The 18,918-nt window shown below is 42.0% G+C and overlaps 1 protein-coding gene across 1 annotated transcript; it reads right to left on the bottom strand.

Moving 5' to 3' along the window:
* Positions 1–2,044: 2,044 nt before the first annotated feature.
* akt3b (v-akt murine thymoma viral oncogene homolog 3b) lies at positions 2,045–13,337 on the bottom strand. The gene is made up of 14 exons (XM_083906333.1): positions 13,295–13,337; positions 10,307–10,649; positions 9,263–9,388; positions 9,064–9,175; positions 7,927–8,071; positions 7,671–7,802; positions 6,771–6,836; positions 6,614–6,682; positions 5,607–5,729; positions 5,360–5,488; positions 4,354–4,568; positions 3,381–3,468; positions 2,999–3,101; positions 2,045–2,149 (listed from the first exon to the last, which is right to left on the bottom strand). Exons 2-14 carry the CDS (start codon positions 10,350–10,352, stop codon positions 2,064–2,066), a joined length of 1,440 nt encoding a protein of 479 aa, XP_083762459.1. The 5' UTR covers positions 10,353–10,649; positions 13,295–13,337; the 3' UTR covers positions 2,045–2,063.
* Between the last annotated feature and the right edge of the window lie 5,581 nt (positions 13,338–18,918).

Genomic DNA, 18,918 nt, shown 5'->3' with positions numbered 1-18,918 from the left:
AAATGTGTCCGTGAAGAGAAATAAATAAAAAAGTGGTCGATAAATGAAATAAAAAGGATAATAAATGTTTCTATAGAAGTGTAAATGTATAAATATATCTGTGATTTTATACAATATTCTTTTTTTCCTGTTGATTCTTAAATTAATACAGAAATGATTTGATCTTAAATTTATCTTCCATTATTTTTTATTTAAATCTCGTTTACACATTTTTTCTTCTCTTTTTGTTTGGCCTTTTATTTTGACACTCCCGTGACTCCGTACTCGTGTGTGTGTGTGTGTGTGTGTGTGTGTGTGACGCCTCAGGGTTCCGACACGTTCTCACATTGCGATGTTTTCCACACTCACAACGTAAAAAAAATTTTTTTAATCGGCAATCAACAACAACAACAATAAAAAATAAACCTTGTGAATTCAACGCTAAAAAAAAAAAAATCGGAAACCCGAGGCGTCAAATCAATCGTAATCAGAGATTGGGAAAAAGTCGGCCATTTTTTACGAAGTCAAGTTTTTTTAATTTCGTTTCTGATCTACGAAGTTTTACGACCTACGCAATTTGTCGTACTGCTGGATAAAATGCGATAATTTGTACTTAGGCGTGCGTGCGAGCAAACACGACCGACGGCTAACGAACGTACCGCTCGGACTTCACCGACGCGCTAGCGACGACGCGGTTTGCGGCTAACACTTAGCGTTAATCTGCCGCAGATTTTACGTCTTTGCGATGAAACGCGCCATCTTTGCGTGAGTGAGATTGCGAAATTTCCAGACACGGGAAAGATTTTTTTTTTTTTTTGTCAAAATCCAACATTTAGAACGAAAAATATATAATGCTAGCGTTTTTGTCGCGAAGTTTGAGAGGCGGAAAAATGACGTGGTTTTCTTTTTTTAATTTCACGGTTCAATCGTTTCCTCGTCACAACTTTTTTTACGAAACTAATCGGACGACGCAAACGCCCGAGTGTTTTACGATGCGATGTACGCACGTGTACACATACGCGCGTACATGTACACACACGCGTTTTCGGGCCGTTCTCGCGTGGACGCAGATTAAAGGTCTAATGCGTAAAAAAGCATATTTTACGTACTGTACCTTTAAATGCACAGAAACAGCGGTCTCGTCTGGACACGCCTCTTTGTTTCTTACGGACAAAAATTAATGGCCGACTTTTCTGTGTGTTTGTGTGTGCGTGTGCGTGTGTGTGTGTGTGTGTGTGTGTGTGTGTGTGTGTGTGTCGCCTGAGTGACCTGTGCAGTTTGTGGCAGTTTAGTGTTTCCTGTTTCAAAATAAAAGAAAATGAAATGAAAGTGATACAAAGTGATTTTTTGATTTTCATCGCCGTGGTGACGGGAGGAGGAAGGGGGGCGGGGTTTAGGGTTTGCGTTGCCATGGCGAATGTATGAGTTTTTTGTTGTTGTTTTTTTTCAGTTTTTGTTTTGTTGTCGTTTTTTCTTTTGCGTGAACCATGAGCCGCGAACTTTATCGTCCACAGAGAAGAAGAAGAAGAAGAAGAAGAAGAAGAAGAAGAAGACACCGTCACAGACATCCCAGAATAATCACCCTGTCACTATGATACGAAGCGTCTGCACACGTAAGGCAACATTTTTGGTTCTTTTGTTCCCTAAAACGGCTCGTTACAAACCAAGTGCAAAAAAGTCAAATGAAGAAGAAGAAGAAGAAAGAAAGAAAGAACGAGGGGGAGAAAGAAAAGAGAGGTGAAGAAACCTGGGTCGACAACGTAATACTGACAGAGAAAAGAATAAATAACAAAAACATTGCCTTCTGCAGGAAATTGCGCTGAAAATGTCGGAGACTTGTTTTTTTTTTTTATCTGTTTTTTTTTAGCGTGGGTCGACGCTGAGTCGCTCCCACTGTGCAAAAACCTCTTTAACGTCCAGAGACTCAGGGACGAAGAGGGGAGACTGCGTTTCTTTTCTTTTTTTCTTCCTAAAATGGCTACGTGTTTTCCTCAAAGTGGCCCCCCCCCGAACGGGGGACGAGCCCGAGCGCTAGCTAGCTAGCTGGCTAGCTGGCTAGCCGGCTAGCTCGCTCGATCGCTGGCTCACTCCCGCCCGCTGGCCGAGTACGAGAACTGCGGGAAATGAGGCCGTCGCTCGTTGTCCGCCGCGTCCATGCCGTCCTCGTCGTCTGCGGAGACAGAGACACAGAAGACGTTAAGACGTCCAAACATCCCACCCCCGCCCCCGCATGTATTTTTAAAGTTAGCAACGTATTTTTAATGTTAGCAATGTATTTTTAATGTTAGCACGTATTTTTAATGTCAGAAATACATGCTAACATGTATTTTAAATGTTAGCAGCGTATTTTTAATGTTAGCAACGTATTTTTAATGTTAGCACATATTTTTAATGTTAGCACATATTTTTTATGTTAGCACGTATTTTTAATGTCAGAAATACATGCTAACATGTATTTTTTTGTTAGCAGAAATACATGCTAACATGTATTTTTAATGTTAGCAACGTATTTTTATTGGTTGGAACATATTTTTATTGGTTGGAACATATTTTTAAAGTTAGCAAAGTATTTTTAATGTTAGCAGGTATTTTTAATGTTAGCAAAGTATTTTTAATGGTTGGAACATATTTTAATGTTAGCAACGTATTTTTAATGTTAGCACAAATTTTATGTAACAAATTTTGTAAAAAAAAAAAAAAAAGTGTTTATTTTGTAACGTTATAAAAACAGAATTTTGTTATTAGACTTTTTTTTTACAAAATATTTACGAAAAATATGCAACATAATTTTTCTAATATTACGAGAACGATACAGAAATCACTCTTTTCTAACCCAACGTTGACAAAATGTTACTCGTAAAAATATTTTTGGTCACAAACAAACACATTTTGTCATATAGCAACAGGTTTTGTGACGTTATAAAAAAAAAAACACACGTTTGTTACCAGAATTACCCATCAGCCTTTGCTGCGTTGCTAACGCACGCTAAACTTGGCGTGGCTTCCGGAGCGTACGTACATTTCTCTGGCGGCGTGATGGTGATGGTCTGTGCTGTGAACTCTTCGTCAAAGTAGCGCGTGTCCGTCTCTGAGCTCACCTGAGGCTGGAAGGGCGGGACCAGCTGCAACGGACAGGAAGTGCGTGAGTGATAATCTACGACAAAAGGCTACGATGTCTACGTCACACTGTAAGACGTCTCGTGTAAAGACTTATTTTATCAGCGGACAAAGACGTTGAAGACATTTCGACAGACAAACAATAACAGGATTCGGCGTCGTGTGAAGCGTTGTGTTCAGGCGTCTTTGACTGGAGGGTATTTTCGGACGCTTCAGTGAGACGACGTCTTCAGGAGAACGACGTAACCCCGGTACCAGAATACCTCAGCGGCGTCTGCGCTCACCTTCTTATCGTAGACGTCCTGCCAGTCCACCGCGTTGAAGTAACTGTGTCGCATGATCTCCTTGGCGTCATCTGGTCCGCCGCCGAGTCTGCCGACGCACACACACACACACACACACACACACACACAGACACACACACACACACAGAGACATGAAGAAGAAGAAGAATCCAGACATCAAACAAAGTCTCCATCAATGAGACCAGAATATCCGTCTGAAATCACTGATCCTGAAATAACTCTGCAGGTTCAGAGGGTTCAGCGTCTGTTTTAACGAGACACTGAACGCCTCACACATGAACCACCATCATCATCTTCATCATCATCTTCATCATCATCACCATCATCAGCACCACCATCATCATAATCCCAAAATCTCTTTATAATTCCAAAATGTATTTATAATCTCAAAATCTATTTATAATCCCAAATTCGATTTATAATCCCAAAATGTACTTATTCTTCCAAAATGTACTTATACTTCCAAAATGTACTTATACTTCCAAAATCTATTTATAATCCAAAATCCATTTATAATCCCAAAATCTATTTATAATCCAAAATCCATTTATAATCCCAAAATCTATTTATAATCCCAAAATCTATTTATAATTCCAAAATCTACTTACAATTCCAAAATCTATTTATAATCCCAAAATGTGTTTATAATCCCAAAATGTACTTATACTTCCAAAATTTATTTATAATCTCAAAATGCATTTATAATCCCAAATTCTATTTATAATCCCAAAATCTATTTATAATCCCACTGATTGATCAGAGAGTCTCCTCCGACACAAGAATCAAAGTCAACGATGTCCAAATGTGGTTAAAGTTAAAATGTGTTAATCTGCAACATTTAGCAAAGCAAATGTGTCAAATGTCCGTATTTAACAGAGGAGTGTGTGTGTGTGTGTGTGTGTGCATGCGTGTGCATGCGTGGGTGTGTGTGTGTGTGTGTGTGTATACACACCGTTTGTTAGGGTCTTTGATGAGCAGTCCTGACAGCAGCGACTTGGCGTCTGACGACAGCGTTCTGGGGAACTTGATCTCCTCCATGAGGATGAGCTCAAACAGCTTCTCGTGGTCCTGGTTGTAGAACGGCAGACGACCGCACATCATCTCGTACGTGACCACGCCCAAACCCCACCAGTCCACCGCGCGACCGTAATCGTTGTCCTCCAACACCTGAGGACGTGCGGAAAAAAGACTGTTAAAAACATCCCTTTGTTCAGGATTTACAGGAAATATGTTTAAGGTCCTTATAATACTGTCATTTACTGCTGTTATTTATGTGTGTGTGTGTGTGTGTGTGTGTGTGTGTGTGTGTGTGTGTGTGTGTGTGTGTGTGTGTGTGTGTGTGTGTGTGTGTGTGTTTGTGTGTGTGTGTGTGTCAACAAGGAAATATGGACTGTACGTTTAAGAAATCTACTTAAAGTTTCTTAAATCTCGAACGATGGACAAACCTTGCTTTTTCCTCTGTGTTGTTGTTGTGTCTGTGTTGTTGTTGTTGTGTCTCTGTGTCTGTGTTGTTATTGTGTCTGTATTGTTGTGTGTCTGTTGTTGTTGTGTGTGTTGTTATTGTGTCTGTGTTGTTATTGTGTCTGTGTTGTTATTGTGTCTGTTGTTGTTGTGTGTGTGTTGTTGTGTCTGTGTTGTTGTCGTGTCTGTGTTGTTGTGTCTGTGTTGTTATTGTGTCTGTATTGTTGTGTGTCTGTGTCGTTATTGCATCTGTTGTTGTTGTGTGTGTGTTGTTGTGTCTGTGTTGTTGTGTGTGTGTTGTTGTTGTGTTTGTGTTGTTGTGTGTGTGTTGTTGTTGTGTTTGTGTTGTTGTGTCTGTGTTGTTGTTGAGTCTGTGTTGTTGTTGTGTGTGTGTTGTTGTTGTGTTTGTGTTGTTGTGTGTGTGTTGTTGTTGTGTTTGTGTTGTTGTGTCTGTGTTGTTGTTGAGTCTGTGTTGTTGTGTGTGTGTGACCTCTGACCTCAGGAGCCAGGTACTCAGGTGTTCCACAGAAGGTCTTCATGGTGGCAGTGTCAGTGATGCCTTCTTTGCACAGACCAAAGTCTGTGATCTTGATGTGACCGTCTTTGTCCAACATGAGGTTCTCCAGCTGACCACAGGACGCAAACACACAAACAAACAAACAAACAAACAAACAAACGTCAACACACTTTTCCTACATTCTCACACGTCGTTGTCGTTGTTGTTGTTGTTGTTGTTTTTTCTACCTTCAGATCACGGTAGACGATCTTGGCTGAATGTAGGTAGTCGAGAGCAGAGACGATCTCAGCGCCGTAGAAACGTGTTCGGTCCTCAGAGAAAACTCTTTCTCTTGACAAGTGGAAAAACAGCTGCCACAAAAACACACACATGTAACACACATCAAGTCACCAGTAAAGACAAACCTGGTTTAAACATGGTTTAAACCAGGTTTAAACCTGGTTTAAACTGGCCTTAAAGGGATAGTTGTTGTTGATTTGGTGCCTTTTTCTTTATTTAAATCCACTTCATTCATAAATAAACAACAGAATGGTGAGATACCTGAAACTAGTATTTATAATACCAAATTATATTTATAATCCCAAAATCTACATATAATCCCAATATCTACTTATAATTCCAAAATCTTCTTTTAATCCCAAAATCTATTTATAAACTCAAATTTGACTTATAATCCCAATATCTACTAATAATTCCAAAATCTATTTATAATCCCACATTCTATGTATAATCCCAAAATCTAGTATAATCTCATATTCTATTTATAACCCCAAATTCCATTTATAATCCCAAAATCTACTTACAATTCCAAATTCTATGTATAATCCCATATTCTATTTATAATCCCAAATTCCATTTAAAATTCCAAAATCTATTCATAATCCCAAATTCTACGCGTAATCACATATTCTATTTATAATCCCAAATTCCAGTTATACTTCCAAAATCTATTTATAATCCAAATTCTATGTATAATCCCAAAATCTATTATAATCCCAAATTCTATGTTTAATCACATATTCTATTTATAACTCCAAAATCTATTATAATCTCATATTCTATGTATAATCCCATATTCTATTTATAATCCCAAATTCCAAAATATTTTTATAATCCCAATGCCGATAAATAAACGTCACCAGAATGGCGAGATTGTTTGATTTGAGGCATTAGTCGTTTAAATACGTAACAAGACGAACTCTCCCTTTAAAAGAGAAACACAGTGACCTCTCACCTCTCCTCCGTTCACGTACTCCATGACAAAACACAGCCGATCCTTCGTCTGGAACGAGTACTTCAGAGACTGAAAAGACAACAAACGGTCACATCGACTGGCTGAGTCTGAGTCAGTGATCGACTGGTTGAGTCTGAGCGGTCACGGCCATACTCACCGTCAAAAACGGATGCCGTGTGTTTTTTAATACCCGACTTTCTGTGAGCGTGTGAGCGACTTCATCCTGCGGAGACAACACAACCCGCAGCAACTTTAGCGTATACAGGCAGGAGCAATCGCACGACGAATCACATTATCCAGGTATGTTAGTCGATTTGAGCGCGTTTACATTCAAAATACTGAATTATTGTCTTCGTCTGACACTAAAATCTGACTTTAAACATGAACATGAACTTTATTATCAGAATTTTTTTACGAAAAACACTCATCGGAAATCATACTTTTCTGACCAAATGTTGACAAAATGTTACTCGCATATGTATCATAAAAATATTTTTAGTAACAAAACTGCTACTGGTTTTTGTAACGTTATCAAAAACATACAATCGTTTCCAGAATTACCCATCACCCGAGCAAATACTCTCTCATTATATCGAGAAACTATCGCGTTATTTTGAGATGAGACGTTTTCTCGTTATATCGAGAAACTATCGCGATTTTTCGAGATGAGACGTTTTCTCGTTATATCGAGAAACTATCGCGTTATTTCGAGATGAGACATTTTCTCGTTATATCGAGAAACTATCGCGTTATTTCGAGATGAGACGTTTTCTCTTTATAACGAGGAAATATCACGTTATTTCAAGATGAGATGTTTTCTTGTGATACGGAAAAAATAACCCTAACCTACATAATAGTTTCTCGTTATAACGAGACAACAATCTTGTCTCGAAATAACGTGATATTATCTCGAAATAACGTGACAGTTTCTCGTTATAACGTAATACTGAGCACCCCAATTTTTTTTCCCATGTGTGGCAGCAATACGCTTCCATAAAAACTAAAAGTATTCTGCTAAGAAGGAAACAAACAAACGATGAAAACGCGATGAAAGGACCTTAGCGATGATGACTTCCTTCTTCAGGATCTTCATGGCGTAGTAGGTGCCGCTCGCCTTCTCCCTCACCAGAATCACTTTCCCAAAAGTGCCTTTGCCCAAAAGCTTCAGGTAGTCAAAGTCATTCATAGTCTGCACACAGAGACAACAAATACAACCGTTAACTTATCGTAAGTGCGTTTTTATCGCCATAATATCGCACATTGTCCCATGGCTAGTTCTAGTTCTCAGAGCAGTTTGTTTGTTGGTGGATCACCTTGCGTTTGTAGTGGCCGATGGACGTGTCCATCTCCTCCTCGTTGACGTTCTCGATCTGGGAGGTGGGGCTACACAGGATTCCCTCCTCTTCCTGTTTGGCCAGAGACTCTGCGACCGTCTGGATGGCCTCCGCCCACTCGTCCCTGCAGGTCACATGACGACATAGGTCAAAGTTCACGGTTTAACGCGTCGTGCATAGGACTGTACGTCCTTGGTTCCGATATCACGATATCCGATATCATGCTTCACTCTGCACTGGACTAACATCAGTATCGGTAGATACTGAAGTTTATGATATAAATATCGTATCGGACACAAAATCGGGTATCATCACTTCCCTGTTCCATAGGAGGATGGAGGCGACCGATGTCAGTTTCTCGAGGCAGATATCGACACCGATACCAAAATCTACTTATAATTCCAAAATCTACTGAAAGTTCCAAAATCTACTTTAAGTTCCTGTTGCCATCTGTTCAAGGTTTAACATGTCGTGCTTTCAGAACCGGTATCAGTCAGTATCGGCCCGGTATTGGTCAAAATCGCTGGATTGTACGTCCTAAAATCCGATAACACGCATGCTTCACTCTGCACTGGACTAACATCAGTATCGGTAGATACTCAATTTTATGATATAAATATCGTATCGGACACAAAAAAGTGGTATCGTCTCTTCGACCGATGTCAATTTCTCAAGGCCGATATTGATACAGATTTTTTTTTTTAACTTGGATTGGATAAGAGAAAAACGTCAAATAATTTATATCGGAGACAGTGGATGCTAACGGTTGTGATATCGGTAGCGGTATCAAGCCATCTCTAATTATTGAGAGACGATATTAGGCATGATGCCAATCGTCTGTATCGCCATTTTATCAGATTACACATACAGAGTATCGTATGGGTTCATCCCTTTTAATAATCCCTAGTAATAATTGGTTTCAATATCGGCTTTGAAAAACGTATATCGGTCAACCCCTCGTCCATGCTCGGGCTGTGACGAACTATTATTTTCATTATGGATCCATCTGTTGGCTATTTTCTTCATTAATCGATTAGCTAGGGCCACAGAATGTCAAAAGGATCAGGAAGAGGAGGAGCAGGAGGAGAAGGAGGCGGAGCAGGAGGCGGAGCTCACCTCTCATCGGGCGTGTCCACGTGAAACGTCCTCTCGATGACGGTCGTCCACTGCAGACAGCGGATGATGAAGGTGTTGGGTTTGGGTCGCTCCGTCTTCATCAGCTGACATTCTGGAAGTCACAGAGCGGCGGATGACGTTTGTTTGTTTGTTTGTTTGTTTGTTTGTTTGTTTTAGCGCGTGCGCGGCGGCGTCTTACTTGCTACAGAGAAGTTGTTGAGCGGGTACGCCAGGTCCGAGTCCTGCGGCTTGTCCTTGTATCCGATGAAGGAGCCGTCTGATTTCAGCAGGAAGTAACGCGGCCGCCAGTTCTTGATGTACTCGCCTGCGGGGGGCGACAAAGATCATCACCGTGACTTTGGTGCGGGAGAGTGAGTGGTTTTTACAAACGTCAGTTTCCTGTTGTTAAAGTCTGTCTAACAGATTATCAAACACACTAAAAACTCCAAATCAAACAGAGTGAACGTGAATGAGGTGTTTTTATTCTAACAGCACATGGACGTGCATAAACAATTCAGGGAGGCTGAAGAGGAAGGAACCAGAGTGTTAGGTCATCCTCTGTGTGTGTGTGTGTGTGTGTGTGTGTGTGTGTGTGTGTGTGTGTGTGTGTGTGTGTGTGTGTGTTCATAGTGCCACAGAGAAAACTTCCCCGTGTGCCAGCCAATGACACACACACACACACACACACACACACACACACACACACACAGTAAAGCAGTGTGGGAAACAACACAGCAGCCAAGTGTGTGTGGGTGTGTGTGTGTGTGTGTGTGTGGCACAGTCGTCCTTCTACACTCGCAGGTAAACAACCATTGTTTGAATTTAAAGGAGACGTTGGACACCACGTCCACACTGAGACACTGAGACGGGTCAGACAGATACAGACAGGTCAGACACAGACAGGTCAGACACAGACGGGTCAAATACAGACGGGTCAAATACAGACAGTTCAGCCACAGACGGGTCAGACAGACGGGTCAGACACAGACGGGTCAGACACGGGCGTGTCAGATAGATACAGACGGGTCAGACAGACACACAGAGAAAACTGACCCGTCTGTATCTGTCTGATACAGACAGGTCAGACACAGACACAGATGGGTCGGACACAGAAGGGTCAGATACAGACGGGTCAGACACAGACGGGTCAGACACAGACACAGACAGGTCAGACACAGACAGACGGGTCAGACACAGACACAGACAGGTCAGACACAGACAGGTCAGACACAGACGTCCTCACCTCTTTTCTGGACCCATCCTTCCTTGACGACGCTCTGGTCGCTCATGGTGACGTCTCGTGGTGACGGCGAAGCGACGGCCGCTGACGGCGCCGTGGAGCAGCGCGTCCGTCTGACCTCTGACCTTTGACCTCCCTCCCTCTCTCTCTCCGTCTGTCCTGACCTCAGATCTGTTCTCTCTCTCTTCACGTTCTCTTCCCTCCTCTCATCCCAAACTTGACTCTTCTCTCTCTCTCTCCCTCCTTCCTCGTCTCTCTCTCTTTCACAGGTTTCTCCTCACTCCCTCGTTCCTTTCAATCTTCTTCTTCTTCTGTGATCGGGCGCTACGGTCGTCAGTGAGTGAGCCTGGAAGGAAACCACACACACACACACACACACACACACACACACACACACACACACACACACACACACACACACAGGTCAGTGGATACTTTCCCTCCTCTCACACACACACACACACACACACACTCAAACAAACACTCATTGTTTTCACCGCCTCAGCAGCACTTCCTGCCTCCTTAACTCCTTCCATCCTTCCCTCCCTCCCTCACCTTCCTTCTATCTCTCCGCGTCATGACCGATCGCCACCAGCAGAGGGCAGTCTCTCAAACTCAGATCACTGATCAAAGTCATTGATTTTTTCCAGTTTGCCGTATAAATAAAAAAGAAAAGCGGCCGAGTACCATTCCTTGGTGCCTTTCCTTGCCTCCTCACACTCTTCTCCTCCTCACTCCATCTTTCCTTTACCTCCTTTTTCTCTTCCTCCTTCACCTTGTTTTCTCCTCCCTCCTTTCACTTCTTCCTTCCTTCCTTCCCTTCCTCACCTCTGTGCCTCTTTCCTTCTCTCTGACAAAACTCCGATAACTTTATTGTTTTATTAGTTTCACGTTGACGCTCGACTAAAAAAACGATTGGCCGACCTCCGTCAGGTGTCTGGCGCCTGATTGGTCCGACTCCGTAGTGATGTCATCGCGCACAGATGCCAGGAAAAAAAGTGTGTGATTTTAAAATGACGTCATTCGTCACAGTTTCAGATGTATTTAACAATATTCATATTCAATATTCAATATTAGCTTTAGATTTATCTTTAAAAACAATTGTTTCCATTATATACTTTTATTTCAGTAATATTATAAAATAAAGCGACTTCAACGTCTACGTACGCATTCGGAATCCAACGCAAGTTTAGACACGATGAGCATGCAGCAAAGGCTGATGGGTAATTCTGGTAACAAACGTCTGGTTTTTTTCATGTTATAAAAACCAGTTGCTATAAGACAAAATGTGTTCGGAGAAAAATATGTTGCTAACATTTTTTTTTGGGTTTTGTTACCAAAAATATTTTTTCGAGTAACATTTTGTCAACGTTGCATCAGAAAATTTGTTCTCGTAATATTTTTAAATGATTTTGCATAAATATTTTGTAAAAAAAAGAAAAAAAATTCTGGTAACAAACTTCTGCTACAAAATAAACACAATTTTTAAGAACCGTTTTATAAAAAATATGTTGGTAACTTTGTAATATTTGTTGATGTGATTTCTGTAACGTTCTCATAATATTTTTAAATGATTGTGCGTGTTTTTGTAAATATTTTGTAAAAAAAAAGAAAATATTGGTAATTTTTTTACGAAAAATACGCGTGTAACATTTACGCTGAAAGTATCACTTTAAGGTACTTTTACACAAGAATGGTAATTTATTGTTGTTGTTGTTGTTGTTGTCACATCAGTACAACGTGACCTGAACCAGGACCATTCCAAACCGAAACACGCTAACGTTCACCGAACAATTCTGTTATATGAATATTCTCTGGTGTCTTTGCTCCATAATAATAATAATAATAATAATGAAGAACTTTAAAGTGAAAAAAAATAAGAATCGTAAATAAAAGACCGGGATAAATGATGACATCCTAGCATAACATTAGAGGCTCCCCCTAGTGGCTAATTGGGAGATAAACCACACAGACTGTGTGTTGTTGACAACAGTGAAACAGTTTGTGTTTGTTTGTTTTGTTATTGTTTTTTTATTATTATTATTATTATTATTATTTATCGCGATCACGCTGTGTATCGTCCCGTCCCCGACAGGCTAACACCGGCAGCCGGACACCGCGAGTGACCGCCCGGCAGAGATGTGGCTCCGGCCCCGCACACAAACAAACACACACGCGCGCGCCGAGACAACAGCTTTTGTTTCAAGGGCGTGTTGGTGTCATTTTGTGTTACATAACAACATATCCGCTCAGCGGCGGCGGCTCCGTCGCGTCGTTGCTTATCGTTCGCGTAAAACGTAATAAATAACGATACCGACGAGAACCGGGACACGGGCGGCGGGTGCGTGAGGGTCAGGGAGACCGCTGTGTGCTGCAGCCAGGCCGGGGATGCTAGCAGAGGAGGAGGGTGGTGCTGCTGCTGCTGATGATGCTAGGGCTAATGTTAGCCGGCTAGATGGACGGATGGAGACATGGATGGAAGTCCGGCCCGGAGGCGGGTTAGCATCACAGGCTGTACGGCGGAGGTTGTTTACGTCCCGCGGTGGTTTTTTTATTTATTCCACACTCCCCGTGTAAACGCGACACTGCTGTGTTTTTGAAGGAGGAGGAGGAGGGAGATGGTGGTGGTGGTGGTGGGGGACAAACGGGGGAGGATGGGGGTGTCGTTCATCAAAGAGACGGGGGCCGAGAGGCCAAGCACACGGTTACCGTTCACCGTGACCGGTCCCTTCCTTGTGCCCTTCTCCCCCCCTCTCTCCTCACCCTCCCTTCGGCGGCAGCATCACCCCGGCATCACACCCCTCACAGGCGGATGACGAAACAGCGGCGGCGGCGGCGGCAGCTAACCGCGGCTAGCTAGCTAGCTAACTAGCAAACTACCTAGCGTGCTAACCTCCGCTCCCACCCCAAAAACAGACGACCCCCTTCGGCCGCGGTGCACTCCCTTCTCCCCCCCACACATACACAGCAAACACATTATTATTATTCTACCTGGCAGTGGGAGAATGACAGGGATGCCCTCTTCTCCTCCTCCTCCTCCTGCCCTCCTCCTCCTCCTCTTCCTCCTCCTCCTCCTCTACGGGCACTGAAGCATCCGTCGGTCTCAGTCAGCGGCGAAAACGGGAGGAGGACAGCGACGCGTCCATCGCTGTAGCCCGGAGCCCGCGGCAGCTGGAAAAAAAAAAGACACCGTCGAGAGCGCGTCTCCCACCGGCCTCAGACGGGCGGACAGGGGGACAGGGACTGCGGCGGCAGACAGTCACGCAGCTCCCGCTCTGCTTCCTCCGCAGCTCCGCCAGGAAACCTCGCTCCGTCGCTCCCTCTCTCTCTGTCGCTCGCGCGGCTTCGACTCGACGCGTCACGTTCAGCCGGATCCGACCGGGAGGAGGCGTTCAGGGGCGGCCCGGAAATCTCAGCGCTCTGGAGACGCTTTCAGGTTTCAACAAAACAGTGCAAAAGTGTCAAAAGGAACTATTAACAAGACAATAATGTTACAGTGGAACAGTGTTTCCCAACCCTGGTCCTCAGGGAACTCTGCCCTGCCATGTTTTAGATGTTTCCCTGCTCCAAAAACACATGGGTCAGATGAAATTTGAAAAAAAAAAAAATTGAAAAAAATTTGAAACATAAATTTTTTTAAGATAATTTTGACCAAAATTGAAATATAATTTTTTTTTTTATGACAAATGTAAAAAAAAAAAAAACAGGGCAACATCTAAAACAAGGCAGGGCAGTGTTCCCTGAGGACCAGGGTTAGGAAACACTGCAGTAGAATATCGATAAATAAAATTAAATTAAATTAAATTAAATTAAATTAAATTAAATTAAATTAAATTAAATTAAATTAAATTAAAAAGCCAGAATTATGAGGAAATAAAGTCGGACTGAGAAGAAAAAGAATTCTGAGGAAAAAGTCAGTATCTAAGATTTAATCCTGACCCTTTTCTTATAATTCTGACTTTGATTTCAAGAATTATAAGTAAAAAGTCAGAATTGTGTGGGATTAAAATCAGAACTCTGGGATTAAAGTCAGAATTCTGAGAAGAAATCAGTCTCTAAGATTAAATTCTGACATTTTTCTTATAATTTCGACTTTTGACTCAGAATTCTGAGAGATTTCAGCAGCATTCTTGAATTTGAAGTCAGAACTATAAGAAAAAAGTCGAAATTATGAAAGCTTGAAGTCAGAAGTAAAATGTCTTAGAATTATAGAATTGTGAGGAGAAAAATCGAATTAGTTTAATCTAGTACATATACACGCATATATATATATACACACACACACGTGTATAAATACGCATATATATGTACATATACATAATTATAATACTTACATTCTGTTTCAACTGAATAATAAAAATGATAATAAAAAAGCAGGAGTTTTCAGGAAGCACCTGAACGCATCATCTCTCTCCTCATGGCATCCAGGGCTTTTGTTGTCTCTCTCTCTTCATATTATTAAATATCATTCTCTCTCTTCCTCTTCCTCCTCTTCCTCCTCTCATCACAGCTGATGTTTTCCTCCTGACACACACACACACACACACACACACACACACACACACACACACAGACACACACACACACACACACACACACACACACACCAGTCTCCAAACAGCAAAACATGGACATTTACACACACACACTAATAAACAATCCTTTATTTCACACTTTATATTTTTGCTATTCATTTATTTTGGCTTTCCAAAATAATATATACCCCTCCCTCCCCCTCCTTCCTCAGGCTTCCTGTGAATGGATGCTTTGTTTGAGGATCCTGGTCCCAGTCTGGCTGCACACACACACACACACACACACACACACACACACACACACACACACACACACACACACACACACACACACACACACACACACACAGCTCGACTGATGCTCTTTTGCATTAATTAGTTGGGGGAAAAAAAAAATCTGTTCAATAAACAGTTTCATATCAATTTAGTTATTGAGCATAAAACAATTTTAAATTAAGAAAATGACAAATGATGTAAAAACATAAATGTTTTAAAGATAAAAAAAAAATATGTTCAAGTCTTTATTTCACTGTGAGAACTCTCCCACACCAAAGTCCATAGAGAAAACGGGGACACAGGAGCTGCTGGTCCTCTGCTGCCTCGTGTGGTCACTTTGTGTCACTGAGTTAAGTCTAAAGTAAATATTTTAAAAGCTGAATTCACTAAAATCAGTCATTGTAAGTTAGTGATGGAGGCAGAAGTGGATCAACAACTCCTGTGAACTCCTGTGTGCTGTGATGTTAAAATCACTGGTTTACTCTATGGACTTTGGTGTGGGAGAGTGAGTGACTTTGGTGTGGGAGAGTGAGTGACTTTGGTGTGGGAGAGTGAGTGACTTTGGTGTGAGAGAGTGAGTGACTTTGGTGTGGGAGAGTGAGTGACTTTGGTGTGAGAGAGTGAGTGACTTTGGCGTGAGAGAGTGAGTGACTTTGGTGTAAGAGAGTGAGTGACTTTGGTGTGGGAGAGTGAGTGACTTTGTTGTGAGAGAGTGAGTGACTTTGGTGTGGGAGAGTGAGTGACTTTGGTGTGAGAGAGTGAGTGACTTTGGTGTGGGAGAGTGAGTGACTTTGGTGCAGGGAGAGTGAGTGACTTTGGTGTGTGGGAGAGTGAGTGACTTTGGTGTGTGGGAGAGTGAGTGGCTTTGGTGTGGGAGAGTGAGTGACTTTGGTGTGAGAGAGTGAGTGACTTTGGTGCAGGGAGAGTGAGTGACTTTGGTGTGGGAGAGTGAGTGACTTTGGTGTGAGAGAGTGAGTGACTTTGGTGCAGGGAGAGTGAGTGACTTTGGTGTGGGAGAGTGAGTGACTTTGGTGTGTGGGAGAGTGAGTGGCTTTGGTGTGGGAGAGTGAGTGACTTTGGTGTGTGGGAGAGTGAGTGGCTTTGGTGTGGGAGAGTGAGTGACTTTGGTGTGAGAGAGTGAGTGACTTTGGTGTGTGGGAGAGTGAGTGGCTTTGGTGTGGGAGAGTGAGTGACTTTGGTGTGAGAGAGTGAGTGGTAAAAGTCTGTCTAACAGTGAAATAAAGACGTGAACTTGTTCTTAAAAGTCCACAGAGGGAAAACTTGCATATTCACACGACACATATATATATATATATATATGTATCAGAGTAATTTTGCAGTAATACTACGCTGTAATATGTGGAAACACTTGAAGTCTTTAAATCTAACCTCACACAAGAAATCATCACATTAATTTTGCATTTCGTGGCCTCGACGTCACTGGTGTCAGTTTTCTGAGTGTGTGTGTGTGTGTGTGTGTGTGTGTGTGTGGACGCACAAGAGTCCAGTGTCTCTGTGTCTGTCAGCAGAGAGTTATTTGCACTGGATACTGGACCTGGTCTGGAGCTGGTTTGGACCTGGTCTTGTTGTGACTTGGACCTGAGCCCCTCAGTGATGGCTGGTTCTGGTGTTGCTGTGAGGCTGCATGAGTTCAGAGAGTCCAGAGACCTGGAGGAACCGAGCAGGTCCAGGTCCACGGCAAGGTGAGTAAACGTGGAGGCAGCGACTGTGGAGGAACAAGAAGTAGAAGAAGAAGACCAAGAACAACAGGACCAAGAAGACCAAGAAGACCAAGAACAAGAAGAAGAACAAGAAGACCAAATCCAAGAATCCCCTTTTTTCTTCTGGACAGAACATCTCGTCCAGGCAGAGACGCACAGGGATTATACCCAGGACAGCTGGCAAGAGTCCACACGGTGCCCTCAAAGGATTGTGGGTAATGAGCATGTGTACGACTGATTTACAGCGAGACGAATGAGACTCAAGTGAAGCTAACAGTGAAACGTAGAGTGGATTCTCTTTGGTGCAGCAGAGTGAGTGAGTTTCCTGTTCCTCCCCAGGTTCAGTGGTCTCAGTGGACCATGTCAGCCGTCTCTGAACCAGAACCAGGACCAGGACCGGTCCAGTTTTGACGTCCAGACCCTGAGAGACCAGGTCCTGCGTGGCAGCGCTGCGGTCGCTCACCAGCGCCCCCTGCAGACCACGTACCAGGTGGACTTCTGTCGTCAGTGAAGACACTCACAGGCTGCAGCAGCCTGGTGTGGCCACAGGGGGGAGCTCATGGTCAGTTACTCTCACAACAGAAGAGGATTATAGTTAGAGCCACGGGTGAAGGTTTTTTAGACTTAAACTATTTACATAAATAAATAAATAAACATGAATATAAATCTGAATCGTTTTTGTTTATTTTGTTTCCAAATTAAAAAAAAAATGTTTTTATATTTTTATATTAAAACAACCTGAAAACTGAGAAATTCAGAATACTGAGATTAAAGTCAGAATTCTTTGAGCAAAATCCTGAGATTAAAGCTGAATTCTGAATTTGAAGTCAGAATCCTGAGATTAAAGTCAGAATAATGAGATTAAAGTCAGAATTCTGAATTTGAAATCAGAATCCTGAGATTAAAGTCAGAATAATGAGATTAAAGTCAGAATTCTTCGAGTAGAATCCTGAGATTTAAGTCAGAATCCTGAGATTAAAGTCAGAATTCTGAATTTGAAATCAGAATCCTGAGATTAAAGTCAGAATAATGAGATTAAAGTCAGAATTCTTCGAGTAGAATCCTGAGATTTAAGTCAGAATCCTGAGATTACAGTCAAAATTCTTAAAACAGAATCCTGAGATTAGAGTCAAATTAAAGTCAGAATCCTTTAAATACTGTTTGTATAAATGTTAGAACCAGCTTCTCTTCAATGATCTTTAGGAATATTTATTTTTTAAAGTTGAGTCATGATGAAAAATCCCCTCACTTCTCTGTAACAGTGACTCAGTGTCTTTGAACAATGAAACACACACACATTAATTCATCTCTACCATGTTTTTGTTTCCGACGTCTTACGTAAAAAAAAGTCGTCAAACTTCACTTTGTCCCAGAGTTACATCATCAAACAGGTTTGTGTCACCTTTACAACAGATTATCTGTCACCATTGTTCCCTGTGTGTGTGTGTGTGTGTGTGTGTGTGTGTGTGTGTGTGTGTGTGTGTGTGTGTGAACGTGACGCAACAACAAAAATAACCTGTTAGCCTCGTTAGCCTCGTTAGCCTCGTTAGCCTCACCCCCCGAAGCTCTCGACAGGGACAGTGATGGACAGACACGGAGGACACGTAATCCCAGAATGTCAAAGCTGACGTACAGTTCACGTGAATGAGCTAATGTAACACACGTGATCAGCTGTTAGCTAACATAACATGTGATCACGTGTGTTACGCTAGCTAACAGCTAACGTAAACAGTAAAGTCACAGTAAAGGCCTTAAACTTTGCTTGTTTTGATTTGAAAAAGAAAATATGAAATTTAACCAAATTCAATCAACTAAACAACCATCAACCAACTAAACAAACCAAATTCAACCAACTAAACAAACCAAATTCAACCAACTAAACAACCATCAACCAACTAAATAACCATCAACCAACTAAATAAACCAAATTCAACCAACTAAACAAACCAAATTCAACCAACTAAACAACCATCAACCAACTAAACAACCATCAATCAACTAAACAACCATCAACCAACTAAACAACCATCAACAAACAAAACAAACATCAACCAACTAAATAAACCAAATTCAACCAACTAAA

This window comes from Microchirus variegatus (assembly GCF_963457635.1).
Source record: "Microchirus variegatus genome assembly, chromosome: 19".
NCBI classification, from domain to species: Eukaryota; Metazoa; Chordata; class Actinopteri; order Pleuronectiformes; family Soleidae; genus Microchirus; species Microchirus variegatus.
The sequence above is the reverse complement of the archived record's forward strand: the minus strand, read 5'-3'. Positions and strand labels throughout refer to the sequence as shown.